Source organism: Gouania willdenowi, chromosome 11, assembly GCF_900634775.1.
Source record: "Gouania willdenowi chromosome 11, fGouWil2.1, whole genome shotgun sequence".
Lineage (NCBI taxonomy): Eukaryota > Metazoa > Chordata > Actinopteri > Blenniiformes > Gobiesocidae > Gouania > Gouania willdenowi.
This window is the reverse complement of record NC_041054.1, coordinates 21,824,214-21,842,229: the sequence shown is the minus strand read 5'-3', so window position 1 is coordinate 21,842,229 and position 18,016 is coordinate 21,824,214. Positions and strand designations below refer to the sequence as shown.

Genomic DNA, 18,016 nt, shown 5'->3' with positions numbered 1-18,016 from the left:
TTTCCTACTATAAAACTACAGAAACAACACTGAGACCTGGCTTTTGATGGCAAAATTACTTAATATATTTTGGCTGTCCTCCAAGTCTCTCCCTTGTCAGTTTCCCCACACGCCATTTTGTCCTGCGTGTTTGTGTGCGCGTGCTCGTGCCAGTTTTTGTGTGATTTGCGTGTGTGCGTGTATGTTTGTGTGTGAGAATAGACCATCCTAAGTCAATCTACTGCAGTATTTCCTATATCAAGCGCCTACAGCAGGACGTGCAGGTGTGTTCTAAATCAACCTCTTTCTGCAGACCTCACACACTTTATTTAGTAAGCACCTAATACTTTACATGCTCTGCACCTGCAATGCCAACAAAATTAAGTTGTCATACTTTTCAACAAGAAAAACTTACATTTCTATCTGTGAAACTAAATGGGGAGAGTAAGTATTAAGTGTGCAGTTCCTAAAAGCACATTACTGGCCTTACTTCACAGCACTGTGGCACTTTTATTTTATTATTTGTTAACATGCCTGTTGGGCATTTTTATATCAGACATTTTTATTTAATATTGTTTAATCTTGCACTAAAGTCTAACATGAATTGTTTTTAAATGTATTGCTTTATTGATCGAGCTACGTCACAGAAGTGCTCTGTTTAGGGTGAATAAAATAAATAAGGGACATCCTGGATTTGTTTTTGTTTTTTGTTTTTTTTGCTCCTCTTTATCTTTTTAATGTATTATAAAAGTATCAGATCGGGACTCGGTATCGGCCAATTTGCAAAATCAGAGGACTCGGACTCGGGGGGGGGGGGGGGGGGGGGGAAACCTGATCGGGACATCCCTAGTTTTTGAAGATATACAGTATAACATATCTTAGTATCCAAACAAAATATGATCATGTATATAAAACTTTAACAGCTCAGTGTTCTGTTACATTGATAATCCCAACGTGTGATTCACAGGCCATCAGAATGCTCACCTTCACTTAGCCAATTTACACACAGAGCTAAGATCAATCACTGACATCAACCGAATGGCATGTGAGGTTAATATTCTGTGATTTGTCATTAGTATAAAAGGGAAAGTGTTTTTGTTTATGATGGCAGAAATTGGCACTAAAACATTGAGTGTTCAGGTCTCTGTTAGAGCGGCCACACTGCTAGCCACTTTTTGCAGCTTCCTGTCAAGAGCGCTAATTGCTGTGAATAGCTGGTTGCTCTGTTGACGTGATTGACCCTCGTGAAAAGCTGCTCAATCTGTCTCTCATTTGTTGACTAGAAGGGAGGGGAGTATGGGGTTCCACTTTGTGTGTCTCATTTGCTATAATGACATGTTGTCAGTATAGCTCAGTAAACACTGTTGATTACGGTTTGCTTTTAGATGCATTTTCATGGACTGGGAAGTGAAGCACTTTTAAGAACTGTGTACAAGCAAACGTTAAATCATATACATGATTGTCTGTATATTTGTACCACTTTTTTTTTTACTGAAACTATGTATGGAAACATGCCCCATAAAGGAAACAGTAGTTTTACACTCGCACTACAAATTTGACATTAGTTTAGCATTCAGGTAACAAAAACAGGAACTTATCGTGATAGTCCAACATGAGAGATATTAAGAATTTATTTATTTTTTACCAGCTGTCTGCGACCCACCCAGTACAGGTCCGCGACCCACTTTTGGGTCCCGACCCACCAGTTGAGAATCACTGATCTATGGGACCTTACGATTCAGAGTGCCACGATTCAATGATGAATGATTTTAAATGTTTTTGCCGACTTTAATGTTCTTATTGATTTTAAGCTGTTGAATGTTTTCTGTTGCACTTTTTGATCATGTAAAGCACATTTGCCTTGCCTTGCCTTAATCAACGATTATTCCGATATTAACGATTATCACGGTTTTCGATGTGTCTTTTTTTGTTACCCCACTCAGGGTTTCTTTTTTCCTCACTTTGTGGCTATTTTATACTTTTAAACAAGGTTTATGTAGCAGTATCCATTAACTTAAGTAACCAAACAGATGTATCTCCGTTATCTTTATTTATGCCAAATCTCACAAATATTTCACAGTTTATTTGTATCACATTTTTTTGCACTCACATTTTATTGTTTACATGCAATGCAATTAAAAAAATATTAATTGAATCAATTATTGATGTCAAGATTCCAAATTACTGTATATGATCAAATGTTCCCTTAATTTTCTATCAAATGAGACTCCACCCCCTCCTTCCCATGCGTGTTCTTGCATAGATTTTTGTACTTCTTGCCAAAGGACATCAGGGGAATTTTCAATAAAAGACAAAAGAAGTGTAAAGTATCAAAATCATATCTCAGTGCACTGTATTGAATCCATCTACTTCAATGTAGTTAAACATTAACTTTTGTAAATCCGTCCTCCTTTTATTGACTGGGAGAAACCAATCAATTCAACTTAGAGAAACATGTCCTGTGAGCAGTGGTTAAATCAGACCTAATACAAAAGTGTTTAAGACTAGCACCGAATCATTAGCCACACTTTGCACATAACAGACAAGCTAACCTGATAGGCTAACAAAAGTTACATTGTATAAGATACAATTACAAAACTTTAAAAAGGTCTTTCTTTAAAATGAAATTATCTCTAATAGAGGCTGGAAAACATCCATATTGTCACTTTGATGCACAATTTATAAGTTCTTTGATCATGATTTGGCTTGGCAAACTGTGTAGGTCGACAGTTGCATGAAAGGATTGACAGCTAATCAGTTTAGGCACAAGGGAATATAGATTTGTACTGTTGCTGTTGAAAGTGGTGTAAGTCATGTGATGTTTTACATGATTCTGCTGATGTCGAGACCGTTGGACATCTGCCTAAGATCTTGATCAAAGTACAAAACATCATTCTCCACAAACATCATCCAAGCACAGACATAGTTTATAGGTGTACAAGAAACTGTCAGAATGAATATTGTTGGTCTATCAGAGGTATTACAGTCAAACATTGTAGCTGCACTGAGCCAAATCCTTAGAAAAACACTACAGCTTTGCTTTTCCTTCTGTTTGAAATAGGTTTTACAGAAACAAATTAGATTAAAGAACACATTCTTTAATGCATGTTTGATTTGATAATTGGTTTTACAAAATTGCTTTCCAGATTGACTCATCTAAAAACAAAGTCTTAGCTACTACTTTAGGCTCCTAATCTATTGACCTGGCCACACTAATGATTCTAGCTATAATTAGAGCAAACAAAGCATTAAATCCTCCCATTGCTATTCATTCAAGTGTATTCAAAGGCTACTACTAATAGTATCTTTTTTAGAAAAGGTCCCTCCCACAATGTCTTGGTTTAGCAATGTCTTCTGGTCAGTTAGTTCATCTTAGAAAGTCCAAATAGCCAACAAGATTTAAAAAAAACATTTTAGGAAAACCAAACTTCACCAAATGAAGGTGAAAAGAAGCAATCCAATAGGGGAAACTGAGAAAAGATTGAATTGTAGAAAATCAACCTGCGATGAGAGAGAAGATCTTAAACAGCTGTCACTATTGGCATGAATATAACCAGGCATGGAATAACATGAGAAAACATGATGAAATATTTACATTGTGAAACCACTCTGGAGATCAAAGGGAAGGAGCCCATTTTGTTCTCAAGAAATCAGTGCAAAGGATTTGAAACGTGAATATGCGTAACGTTATATATTTCAATGATAATTGCTAAAGCTTTCTCTAAAATAGATTTAAAACACATGATACATTTTTGTTAACACGGCACATGCAGTAAGAGTTGTTTTGGCATCAACAAAATAGTATTTTACTTGATGAACATTTGCTGTCTATATTTTCACTGTGCACACTGGTTGCTTTTTACCACCTCTGATTAACAGTATGATGCATTTATTTTGTAGCCACGGTCATAAAAAAGAAAAACATAAATGCTGATATATCAGTCACTCCTCCCCTCTAGCATTTGTCCATATGCACTACCCTCTGTGCACCTGTTACAAGCAATGACGCATTCATTCCCTCATAATTTACAACGACATGACAGTTTTGCTTTGCATTATTAAATATGATATAATTTTATCTTTTTTTTGCCCCCATGAAATCTTTATAAATGTCCTCATTTATTTCAATTTTTTATTACAGGGATTTTCTCATTTTTGAGAAATAGTGCTGTAGGAAGCCTCACTGTTTCCTCCCTGACTCCCCTCCTCCACTATACAGCCGCCTTTATTACAAAGGTGCAGTTTCCATGGCAGCTAGAGCATGTTAAGGTTTAGGATAACAGTGGGGGGAAAAGTAGGAAGAAGGACAAGGAATAATCACAGAGTGCGAGGCACTAAAAATAGGGAGGAGACTTAATCCCTAGCATTATTTATTCATCCCAAACTTCTCTTGTCTGTGCCGACTGTGTAAACATCGTTGTTTCTTCATGCAGTCTCTCGTCAGGCGGACATTTTCATGACCTTACCTCCCACTAGTCTTACTGACTGATTAATTCCATGGCTGTAGCATAACAGCATCACAAAGCCAACAGACTGGATGGATTTGAAGGCTTGGATTTATCTGTATCTATGAGTGTCTGCCTGGCAAGGAGGCTTCACTTCACTAGTTCATCTATTTATACTCGTGGTTTATTATCAAGCATAGATGAATGAAGAGTGGCTAATATGGAATCATTTTACACATCTGTAGGGTTATTCAGGAATGAGCAGGGATTAGCACGTACTGTTCAAAGACATGCTTAATGCTGTTGATGGGCTAATGAGATATGCTGTTAAATAATATTGAACATTTTTTTTAAAGGCAAGTACAACTGCTTTGAAGCAGCTGATTTAAATTTTCAAGTTATGTACCTGTTTAAATGTTTTATTAGGATGAAGAAGACAACAAAATATAGACCACTGGACTAAAATATTTGCACGTCATTCATTTTTAAATTGAAAAACAAATATTTCTTCAAATGTACTTCATCAATTTCCCTTTGATTAAAATCCAGCACAGACACAGCATGGGTGAAAGTTTTCCATGTTCTGTCACAGCTGTGGGGGTTAACCTTCACAATAAAGGTCATTGTCATTTGACGTCAAACTTATTGATGAATTTCATCAGCCGGCTTCGAGGACACAACGCAAGCCTGAACATGTCCTGATGCACACCATGACAACCCACCAGTAACAATAGACTTTTGAGCATTTCCTTTCCTTTTTTCTTTTTTTTTTTTTTTTTTCGGAGGGATGTGAATACCTGGACTGTGAACAGAATCATAAACTTGATGTTTCTTTCAAACAGGTCTAATTCTAGAAATAATTCCCAATATCACAGGGACATTTATTTTTGCCAGGATTTGAAAAACCCTGTGATTTTGACATGTTGTCAACATGCTGCAGAGGCAGGTATAATATTGAGTTGCCTGGATGCATACAGACTAAAAAGATCAGCTTCTCTCCCCATCTTAAACTTGATTCCTTCCCCTTGCTTTGTCTCGTGATGCATTGCCTTCATTCAGCATCTGTTATAGTGCTGCTGGGATGGGGTTTTACCCTCTTCTTTAATTGGCATTGCTAATTAAAAAAGCACATGCTTTCTCAAAGACAACAAGGTGATAACAGCCATTATTGGCTGTGTCAATAATATGGAGTTGATTGGATACTAATTGTTTGCATAAACAGTCAGATAGACATAAAACTGATCATTTTCTAATCCAGTCAGAAAAAGGCTTTTGATGGTTAATGTTTAAAGACTTGTGGTTTTCTATCACCTACCACGTACCTCTTTAGGACTTTGCGATGCAACTTGCACAACGTACCTGTACCTTGCCCTGCTGTGACTAAGCCGATACAGACACTACAGTATCTAGGCCAACTTTCTTGTGAAGATAATCTCATCTAAACTGTTGTTGGATTACCGGCTAAAATAAATCCTTCTGCATAGTGGGTTGTTGCCTTTACACAACTTAATCCAACATCTTAATAAAAGTTACCAGATGTTCTAACCCAGAGGGTGTTAAAGCAGTGTTTTTTTTAGCCTGGAATTAGCACTGATATCCAAGGGTTGAGGAATGTGCAAGGCAAGGACTGCACATGCTTTGTAGATGGATAAACCTGTCGGCTTTAGATGAAAACTGGACGGATTAGTACCGGTCCACTGCCACATACTGAGTGACTGTAGACAGTTGCTGGTGTTGTAGAAAAAACAAATATACAGTGGTTTTTCACACAAGCACAGTGCCCTAATTAGAAATGTTTTCTATTCCAAGTGTAACGGGACATGACCCCAGCCTCCTCAGGCTTGTAGTAAGTCATTCACAGTAGGAGATGATACACATATCCATTTATTCCCCCTCCTTTGTCTTCACAGCTGAGAAAGCTATAAACTAACATTTTCTTCCTTTGATAAACTGAATACGAGGCAAGCAACAGGATCAGTGTTATATCTAACACAGACATGGCCAATAACCGACTTCAGATCTTTTGTTTAAGAGAACTCAGCTGCACACAAGCTAGAAGGCGGCTTTTCCCAACTAATTAGCACCTGACGAGTCCCAGACATTGAGGCATTTTGAACACAAAATCACCAAAAGTGTCTCTTTAAGTACAAAAAAGGACTGCTTAACCGTGTCATTTATTCTACTACAAACTCACCATGCAAAAGTCAATTATTGTGTGTATAAGGTTATGTAACTTTGAGAGCCAGAAAAAGTCATGTCACCGATCACCTTGGAAAGTTAACAATGGCAAAAAGCATGTTAAAATTATCGGAAGATATTAAATCACTGTTTCTTTTGTATTCATAATAACATTTTGACTCCGATCTAAACGGTGTGCCCCAGGGTTCTGTCCTGGGGCCCCTTCTCTTCACCATCTACCTACTCCCACTTGACAGTATTTTCAGAAAACATGGACTCAACTTCTACTGCTACGAGGATAACACCCAACTCTGTCTTTCCTCCAAGCCCAACATGCCTCTGCCTCCCTCCTCAATCCTTGATTGTCTCAACGACCTCAAAAATCTTGTTCACTCATAATTTCCTCAAATGAAATTGCAATTAAACTGAACTCCTGCAAGTTGTCACTAAATTTACACTCTCTAAATTTGACAGTTTTTCTCTAAATATCGACAAGCGTCACCAGGAATGCTTACTTTCATCTCTGCAATATCAATCATCTCCACCCTTCACTCACCCCTAACAGTTCTTCCATATTGGTCAATTCACTTATCACATCCCACAGCCTCTATTGTCTACCATCCAATTCCCTTCATAAAATGCAACTTGTCCAGAATTTAGTTGCCAGAATTATCTCCTGTAACCCTTCCTCTCACCATGTTACCCTAGTGCTCAAACAACTTCACTGGTTCCCGGTCCAATTCCGTATCATATTCAAAGTCCTGCTCCTCACCTTAAAATCCATCCACAATCTTCCCTCAGCTTACCTCACTAATCTCATTGAGTCCTATTCACCCTCCTGTACACTCAGGTCCTCCTCTGCCCCTCTTCTCGCTATTGCTCCTGCTCGCATATCCACCATGGGACTACGGTCTTTCAGTCGCTCTGCTTCCTGCCTCTGGAACTCTCTCCCCCTGGAAATTTGCTCCCTTACATCTCTCTCAATGTTCAAGTCCCATCTCAAAACTCACCTTTTTAAACAGGCTTTCCCTTTATTATATGCTCCTCTCTGTTTCCTTTTACTCTCTCTTGATTGTTTTAGCCATGTATGTTTTCGTTTTAGGCATTCATATTTTATTGTTTATTATTTTTATTTTTTCAGTGTAAGGTGACCTTGTGATATTTTGAAAGGCACCTGAGAAATAAAATGTATCATTATTTTCCTATTTTTCTCTTCTAAAACCAACTAATATCTGAACAAACACAAAAGGCACACCCACGGAACCAATGGTAAACATCTCTAATAATGATGACATGTTCGGGTTTAAATCTCACAGTATTGTCTAGTTTGACTTTTAATGTAACTCCCTTGCTTGCCTGCCAAGAGAGTCTGGACCTGCTACCTGAAGGAGAGCCACTGAAAGGTACAAACGTCTCCCTCGGGACCCAAGGAAGCAGGCAGGAGAACTCAAAACTTGATCCAACCTTAAGTAAATACAGATAATTAATCCACATTACTCACACACACACACACTAGGGATGCAGCAATATTCAGTATTTTACCAAACCATTCAATACGCCCTGTTCGGTTCAATGCACAACGACAAACAACGGTACTTTCTCTTTTGATTATTTCAGACGGCAGATTCTCTTCGCTTCCTGGCCTCCATCTGAATTTTTCGCTCTCACTTTGTTGCGATGCAGCAATGTGAGTGACGTCATATGTATTCACAGCCTTTGCTTAATACTTTGTTGATCTAACTTTGGCAGCAACAACAGCCTCAAGTCTTTTTTAAATATGTTGCCACAAGCTTAGCACACCCATCTTTAGGCAGTTTGGCCCACTCTTATGTGCAGTACTTTTCAAGCTCCGTCAGGTTGGATGGGAGACGTCTGTGCACACTCCTTTGAGAACTTGGCCGACATCAGCTCCCTCCTTCTTCTTCGGATTAGCAATCAACATTACCAACTACCAACTTTCTTGGACCCCCCCCCCCCCCCCGCCCCCCCACACACACACTCTGCGCTGGGACATCGAACAGACCCTGTAGGAACAGAGGCAGAAATCACCTAAAAACAAAGTCTGATACTGGCTCTCATTCCACTCTGTTTATATTGCCATGTCAGTAGCGATCAATCCTTTCCTAGAGACCGCCTCAATCACGTAGGATCATGGGAAATTAGTTCTCCTTATGGAATAATTAATAAACTCATAAGCAGCGCAGCAGCTGAATCATAACCAGCTAGCATAAGGCTAACAGATGGTCGGCCAGTAATCTTATCCCTCTAGAGATGATCTATCGTATGCATTTAATGATTTTACAATAGCTCTACATGTCAAGTATGTGTTGAAGGAGTGCGATGGAGTCGCTCTAACCAACCATCAACAGCACAACAACAGATTGTATAAAGAAAGAGTGCTTTCAAAACATATATGTTTACCTGCCAGTGGTGGTGGTGCTTTCTTTTTTGTATTGTTGCCATAGCAACAGCTGCTCCCCCTGTCTCTCCCTGCGTGTGTGCGTGCGTGCGTGCGTGTGTGTGTGTGTGTGTGTGTGTGAGAGAGGGAGAGAGAAAGGCATGGGAGGAGATTCTGCCTGTCACCATGACTCCCCAGCTGCTGGTTACCATGAAACCAGACAGACTCATCCTCTGCCACAGTCATAAACCTTTTCTCTGGATGCTCACACACTCAACTGTGTAAACACCAAACCATTGCATCTTATTTTCACGAGAAGGTCGACTCATCACACATGCAAGTGTTTGTTCCAGTGAAACCATATGAAGAGTATTGTCATTGAGCAGACATAAGAGGACAAGTGTTGACTGGGTGTCTTACTTGCTGAATGTTATAACAATGGTACAACTTTAACATTAAATTCTTATATTTTTTTGGAATTAATACACAAAGGTACATAAAAATATTTTTAAAGCTGAGCAGATAACTTTTAATCAGATAAAGGCATAGCGTAGGCCTCATAAATCAATAAGTCATTTACTCACAAACAAATGTAGAAGGTTGAAATTGCTGCTCAAAAATATTTTGATCTCCACTGTAAACACTTGGGTTATTGACATTGCGTTGTGGGTTGTGGAGTCCCATCAACAAATGCTTTGAAGTGTCTTATTTGATTTCGTGACTTTTCCCAACACATTTCTTATTAATAATTATTAGTGATAATAATATTATTTATTTTTGGGCCATAATTGGATGTCTTGCGGAGTGAGGTCATATCACAGGGACCAAACTAGAACAAGTAAATCATTTTCCTCTTCATCTGGTGAAGACATCACTGTAAGAATGAAGTAGTTGCAGACAGCTGTTGAAAAATAAATAAATCACAATGCACCCTCAATCCATTTATCGCGTTTCCCTCTGATGAATATGTAAAGTAGGCGGGGCTCACAAAGAAAGCAGAAAAATGGGAGGGGAAAATGCAGATAAATTAATACAATGGGTGCAATGCAATTCATCATACCTGGAACTGTTTGCGGTGATTGTTTTATTACCGGAAAATAGTACGACTGACAAGCAAGTGCTAACACACGCAGAGATCCGCTGTAGTAAATGTTGACACAAACCACAGCGGAAATAAAAAAACAGTGCTCTAGTTAACATTTCTAGTATGAGAAAATAATTCAAATTAAACAATAGTCAATATTTAACAGCCACTAAAAAGAAAAGGCAGAGTAAAATGTGTTTGAGGGAGAGAAAAAGCTGTACACCTGCGGCAGTGCCTGTGGAGTCTGGTGTGGCTGCCGTGGAGAAAGGATGCTGTACGCACTATGGACGCACCGCTCCAGTGATGTTTTGACCGTCAAACTCTTGTGTCGCATTGATGGAAGCCAGAGCATCAGACCAGAATCAGCTGATCAGATGTGTAATTTACATAGTGATGGTACAATTTTCACATATGAGAGTGTGGTGACACAGCGCTACTCAGGAGCTCAGACCTGCTGGATGATGATCAGTAGATCATCTTCAAATGGTGCAGACTGATTGACAGACTGTGTTGCTGCATTAACTCAGATCAATAGCAGATCAATAGGACGTTTCTGTCCAAATCTGCCTGTTTTTCATGGACTGATCAGAGCAAAGTTCCAGGACCTGATGGAGCAGCCACATTAAGTTAGGGGGAAAAATATCATTAGGTTTTAAAGTTGTTTTAAAAAAAAAAAAAATGTTTATTTAGTTTGATACATTATTAAATGTTTGAGTCCATCTGCCTCCAATTTAATTTCCTCAAATGTCATTGTGTACTTCTGTGCACTCACCTCTCCACATTGAACGAGCAAAACACTCATTTAAATAGGGCGGTCTCCACCACTTCTGCATGCACGCTAATCATTGCTGCAATCTTAGTGAATTCCTCGCAGCAGGTGAGGAAACTGCGTCACCAAAGGATTTAGAGACGCAACTGGTTTACCACCCTTTATTTCAGATCTTCAGATCTCGACTTGCAGTATTTTTGTTCAGAAAATAAAAGTAATACAATTAAAACTTATATACAGCATTGAAATGATTACATCTAAAATATTGTGTCAGAAAAGTGATCAGAGTTTTACAGTAAATGTCCAAAGCCATTCTCAGTCTGTGTTTTGTTGTTGTTACTGTTGCTTTTAGGGGCTCTGAGATGACAGAAGTGGAGCCAGTCTTGGACTTTGCCTCCTCGGGCCGCTCTGGGAGGAGAAACGCCCTGCCTGACATCCTGGGATCTCCAGCAGGTGTGAATCCTGGGGACCTGCCTCTGAAGCTGGCCGAGCTCAACCTTGAAGGTTAAACACCAATAAGCACACAGCTACCACAAAGATTTGAAAGTAGCACTTTAAGATGTGCTTTAATGCAGACCTTTGGGTTTACTTTAGGTTAGTTTACTGTAAAATGTGGTTAACGGTGTAGTGGTTACAGGACACACTGCCTCTTGGTGCAGGCAAGGTGATATTTTTATGTTTATTTATTTAGTTGTCTGTTAGCATGACATCGGAAGGACTTAGGTGCATTTCAACAAATGTTCAGGACATCAAAATGAATTCATGAATGAGAAATTTCTTCATATTAAATATTATGTTGTCAAAAATAATTGTTTTTCTGGTGTTACTAGTGAAAACCTAATAAACACCAAATTATTATGAGACACAGGAAAGATACAATGGCCTCATGCAAAGGATTTTCGATATTCGCAAGTAGTGAAATAACCCCAAAGTTGGAGTCCAAAAAAAAAATGAAGAAGTCGCAAAATAATAGTTTTATATCCACAGAAAGAGCAACTTTTATATTAGAGATTAAAACGGAGTCCATATTTGTTCTTACATTCCCACATGCAGTAATGAGCCAATGAAAATAGTTTAAAAAAAAGTCTTTTTTTAGATTTCAAGAGACTGTCACCCAATAACTAATGTATATATGTGACTAATCTTTAGTGATGTGAACAGTCTATGTACATAGCTCAAAGATGATCAAATTACAGGGAGCTGAGGCATATGCTCAGTTGTTCACTAAAGGCCCAAACATGTTCAAGGCTGAAACCCAATTTTTCCCAATTTCAAGGGGCTGGCATGTCCACCAAATAGGATGTATAGCAGATATTTTCATCTATTCGTATATTCTGAGTAGTGATAGACCGATACATTTTTGCGTTTTTTACGTGTATCGGCATTGGCCGATGCGGGCTGCTGCGTTCGTCGATCCGCATTATTTACAGGGAGCAGAAATATATTTTAATTGTTCTTGTTCAACATCACCTGTTTTTAATATTTGTTAAATATTTTTTACTTGTTGTCCTTCTGCCTCACCCTTGTTAGTTTAAATAAATGTTCCTTTTTTTAATAATTGAGACTTGGTCCATTTGTTATCATCGTGACATTTTTATGATGTAAAATGAGGGAGCAAAAGTATTATCGACTCAAGAAAATCAATCGGCATAAAAAATAAAATTAGTATCGGCATTGGCCCTAAAAGGCCCATATCGGTCGATCCCTAATTCTGAGAAAGTAAGTGGAGCTGTATTAATATACCAAATTTCAGGTTCCCATGTGATGTAGTTCCTGAGATATTGGAAGTTGAAAATGGGAGAAAAATAAGGACGCACAATAATCGGCAGATACTCCCTCACTAGATTGTCCATATCTCAAAAAGTATTCATCTGATCAACCTAAAAATGTGCAGTGTGCCTATTTAATAATTACAGAACAATCTCAGAATTTTTTTAGTCCAAAGTAGGTGGGTCATTTGTTGAAATTTATAACCTTTTTTTGACCAAAGACAGAGCTTACACCATAGAAGATTTCATTACATTTTGGAGGGGATCCAAATCAATATTCTGATCCTGGATCAGTTTTATAAAAAATTAAAAAAAGTCTGTTATTTCCCGGCAATGGTGAAATTGTTGCATTTAAACTTTGCTCTTAATGCACATCCTGATGTATCTTGGTTTCCTGCTGCTATGGTGTCACTAAAACCTTTTATGTGCTGGTTCTTGGTGAGAGTCAAAGGGTACTGATGCAAGTTTAGACTTGAATCATGCAATTACCATTTAATTTGCAAGCAGTAATTAATTATTGTGAAATTTGGTTTGCAACATTTTAAAGCTAGTTAAAGAGTAACTAAACTCAAAAACCACTTTGGTATTTTGGTATGAAGGAGTGCTGTAGATTGATCCTGGTCCAACTCTCAACATTTTAGTCAAAGTATTTCAATTTGGCATATTTATTCTAAAATGTCTATGGGTTGAAACCTAGCTATTACAATTGATTTCTGCTATTGGCTGAGAACAATACAGTATATAAAAACGGATCAAAACACAATACACAACATTGACAATCAAAAACCAGACCGAAAATTTAATAAAAACCAAAATAAATCTGAATTCACTCAAAACATACATTTATTTATTTTTTTGTTCTTTTTTTATTGTTTTTAAAAGCATCTATAATATACAGCTGACATCACAAAATGTCAAATATACTTTAAAAGTGAAGACTGTTTATGCAATGTCCAAAACAAAAAATGCAAATTTCCAATTCTTCAGGGTTTCAACCTTTTAAATAGTACACACACTGCCATAAAATAGGCCGACTGGATGTACACGTTTCACGCTGTATCGACACCAGTGAGCCTCTCAGTTTGTGTATGGTTTAGCAAGACGGCATTCTTTACAAACCACCTGCGTCTGGTGAAGTTTACCATCTTCCTACGCCTGATTTACAGTTTTTATATGCGTTATAAATCTCATCTATAGCTGCTGCTGCTGCACCCACTGACCTCTGTGTTGTTGTAACTTTGATGGGGTACCAAAGTGCTTCCCGGCGTCACATACTGAGTTTACCTCCGTATTGAGATTATAGCCCTAATCCTGACCTAATCCAATAAACAAATAAGTGTCCATTCACTTTGAAAAAAAAAAAAAATTATTATTATTTTTTTTTTCCGGTAGTGTGCATGTGCGTGCATATACAATCTCAGTATGATGCGCATTTTGTACATGACACCGGTTTCAGTTCGTGTTCATAACAAAACGTGCAGCAGTGATGGTGCATTCAATGTGCCTCGGAAACACAGGACAGAATGAAATACAACATGAAAAAACTGTCCCGTGACCCTGTAAACAGGAACAAGCGAGTCAATAAATGGATGGATGGATGAATACATGGATGAAAAAATTGGATTTTACCGATGCAGGCACGCAGTGACCGATGTATCTCGATTTCACCCGCAAATTGTACCGATGCACACTGAATACACTCGCATCGCACACGTTTGTATCTAGATATGGATTTGTGTCGATTATTCTCCACATGCTCAATCTGAAACGATCAGGCCTGTCAAAGCATTTGGCAGTGACAATAGCATAGATTGTTCATTGGAGATTTTATAGTATAGACTGGGCGTGTCTTAACTGCTCCAGGAGCCCCGCCCATAATCAAGGCATTTTTTGAATTTCCCTCCTAGTGGTAGTTCAGGAGAAAGCAGGGGTTTAGTTACTCGTTAATCTGCCACAAGTCTTTCCTTTGTCTATCCAAATCAACCTGTTGTCACCCATTCAGGCCTTTCTAAACTGACACAAGTATTATTTTTGTTCTTAGCTTCCGAAAGATATATTTCCCTTTTTTTTTTTTCACTTGTTTGATTCATTTTTATCTTTGTGCACAGATGGTCCGGGAGGAGCTCAGTCGCCTACGTCTGAGCAGCCTCCAGCACCGCCGGAGAGCGCAGAAGGCAAAGAGGGATCGTAGGGACTTGTTTACCAAGGTCCTGTAGAACCAGGAGTGATGACCTGAGAGGATGAGGATGAGGATGACGAAGGGCGACCCGGTGAGAATGAGAGGCCATTTGTGGAGAGTCTGAAGCAGCTCAGAGCCACTGAGAGGGTGACAGAAGAACTCCCAGATGACTGCACCCTGGAGCTATGGACTGTTTGGCACCACTTCTGCACTCATTACAAACTCAAAGGGACCATATCAAAATGTATATTGTACACTACTATTTTTGTATAATGTATTTCGGACTAAAAGAAAACAGGGATTCATTTCCCCTGTAGTTTCTGATTTCTGTGCTGTGCTGTGTTACGGTAGTAGTTGTCTGCTCTGCTAGCCTCAAGTGGTTTGAAGCTTTTTGCAGCACTAACAATTGTGTGATCACAACTGGGAATTCATTGTGTTGCTGTTTTTACACGTGTGTGTAATCTGCTTTCCAATTAAAACCTTCTCACCAATTGTACAGTTTTTACCTCCACGGGAACACTTTAATGTTAACAGACACAAACCAGGGATTTATAACCTTTTTTTTTTTTTTTTTTTTTTTTTTTTGTGTCCCAGTTGCTTGAGACATTCCATGAAAGAGAAGTGTCACACTGCCAACAAAGCTCGCACTGCTTCACTGCAACACTGGAGGAAAGTCGTAGATTCCTCTTTGATCCGTGCGCTTAGGACTGTTTTTAACGGATTCTCTCTCCAAACTTCTGAAAATGTGCCTAGTGGCAGTTTACAGCAGAAGATGTGTTCATTCCATGTCAAGTACTGTTATTGACTTATTTGGGCTATTGATTTTTCCTAACCAGGAGGAATCCCTGTTCAGGGCTGGGACTGTAGATCAGTGTTTTTCAACCACTGTGCCGCGGCACACTAGTGTGCCGCGAGAGATCGTCAGGTGTGCCGTGGAAAATTATCCAATTTCACCTAATTGGTCTAAAAAAAATTTTTGAAAACATATTAATTATTATCTGCAAATAATATACCATTGTCGAGTGTCTGTGCTGCAGTAGTGACTAAAGGTGCGTGCACACCGAACGCGACGGAAGCGATGCCGTTGCCTTAAATCGTCCCTGATCGGTAGTTTGCACATAGTGGTGCTTTTGTGTGTGTGTGTGTGTGTGTGTGTGTGTGTGTGTGTGTGTGTGTGTGTGTGTGTGTGCGTGTGTGTGTGTGTGCGTGCGTGCGTGTGTGTGTGTGTGGCCCCGGTAACAGGGTAGAGTCAGAGAGAGAGAGAGTGTTGATGACGTCTTTTTTTTTTCCTTCTTGCTCCGCTTCTACGGTTAAATGATCAACTTAACGGAGATATTAAAGGATGACTTCACTCAGAATGTGTTTGATCAGTAGTTACTGTGGTTTTAAAGAAATTTGCCGCTTTAATTTTGAACCTGATACTTTGAGGAAGTAGAACAGCCTCCGCTGCAGCCGTCAGCACTGAAGCGGGAGCGGGAGGGAGGGGCTGCTGCCTCCGCTCTACAGACAGTGGAGGACGGGAGATATCGCTTCACGTCGCTTAAAAAGTTAACATTTTTCAACTTTGATCATGCAAGTCGCGTCGCTGAGGGGGGGATAAATTGACGTTGCGTCATTTACATTGATTTTTAATGTAGAACAGTGAAATCTTTCCCAAATATTATTGCTTCTGTCATAATAAGCACGATATTTCTGTATTCCTGGTAATTAATAATTTTGGACAGAATTAGAGTTTGCAAAACACTGACGTTTTCTACTACCTTTAAGACCACATTGTTGTTTCATTTGTTATGTTCAAGCTGTATTTTTGAAGTGGACATGTTAAGTGCACTTTTTATTTGAAAGAAGAAATACAAATGATGATAAAGTCCTTTATTCTTTGTGTTTATTTGATTCCTATTCAAGACACTTTGATGAGAATGGCTATATTGTTAATATAGGCTACAGAGTATCATTTTTTAACATGTTTGGCTGGTGGTGTGCCTCGTGAATTTTTCAATGAAAAAAATGTGCCTTGGCTCAAAAAATGTTGAAAAACACTGCTGTAGATAACACAGCAACTGTCTTTGTTCAGCTGTATGTTCAATGAAACCTTGAGGTTTGTTTTGCAGCATATGCCCGTTTTCCTGGGCATCAAGTAACGCCACCGCAATGTGTTTGAAGTGCTGAAAAGTGGCGTCACGTCTGCCTTCTGCTTAGCCACGTGGAGACAAGTCTGTTCGCACTCATCAACACATATGCAGAGCTGCGAACAGGGCAAGTAACAACAGCAAGAATCCCATTCTGTCAGCGATCTGTAAATATACTGTAGTATAGTATATTTCATGTGCTTCATACTTATTGCCTGAACTATATTAAGCATATGAATCTGTGTCTCATTTGTTCTCTGGTTATTCCGTTTTAAAGCCAAATCCAAATAACAAATAAACAGTGTGGTTATTTTGTTTTACTGACTTAAAAACTAAACAGAAATACAGAAAAAATCAAAAACCAGACAAACAGCGTTTTTCTGTTTTAAAATTAAATCTGTTTGTCTGATATTTGGATATTTACGGGGAAACTAGGACGAGAGCGTCATGTTTTAATCTGACCACACAGAGTGACCCACAGACGGGGGCAGACATTTACTCCCTGACAGAAAACAGAGCAACGCATAAGTCATACAATTGATGAACTGGTGAATTGAAACATTCTATGCATAATTACATTTTGTTTACATTTTTTTTTTTACATTTTTAAAAGGCAGTGGTTATCCGTACGGTTGCTGTATCAATATACTGACATTCTATCCGTACGCAGCGCCCCTATTTGGCCAGTTTAGGTCACATGATAGGTCAGTCATTGGCCAGTTTAGGTCACGTGACTAAGACTAGCCCTAAACCTAACCTTAACCCAAAAAATTGTTGCGATATTGGGTTATAAACTAACCCTAAGACAGTATGTACGTGTACTTTGGTAACCGTACCAATAGCACCGGGGGTTGTCCGTACGGCAACCGTACAAATAGACACTTTCTTTTTAAAAATGGATGTTACAAAAAGGATGCACATGACGTGATTAACAGAACCAGAGGTGGTGTCCTAAATCTATTGGTGCTCCTTGTTTCTTGTGATCAAATTCCATCTGTGTTGATGGCTGCCGTTAGCGGCTAGCGGTATTATAACGTGCAAAAAAATATATATTTTACTGCCCTCAAAAAAGCTGTATTTGTTTTA

General features: G+C 38.8%; 1 protein-coding gene across 1 annotated transcript in view; it reads left to right on the top strand.

Annotated features, from left to right (window-relative positions):
* Positions 1-15,342, top strand: part of pkib (protein kinase (cAMP-dependent, catalytic) inhibitor beta) — a 35,478-nt gene extending 20,136 nt beyond the window's left edge. The window contains exons 2-3 of the mRNA XM_028461464.1: positions 11,206-11,357; positions 14,731-15,342. Coding sequence (XP_028317265.1) covers positions 11,216-11,357; positions 14,731-14,813 — 225 coding nt within the window. The 5' untranslated portion in view covers positions 11,206-11,215 and the 3' untranslated portion in view covers positions 14,814-15,342. The remainder of the gene's footprint in view (positions 1-11,205; positions 11,358-14,730) is intronic.
* The last annotated feature ends 2,674 nt before the right edge of the window (positions 15,343-18,016 follow it).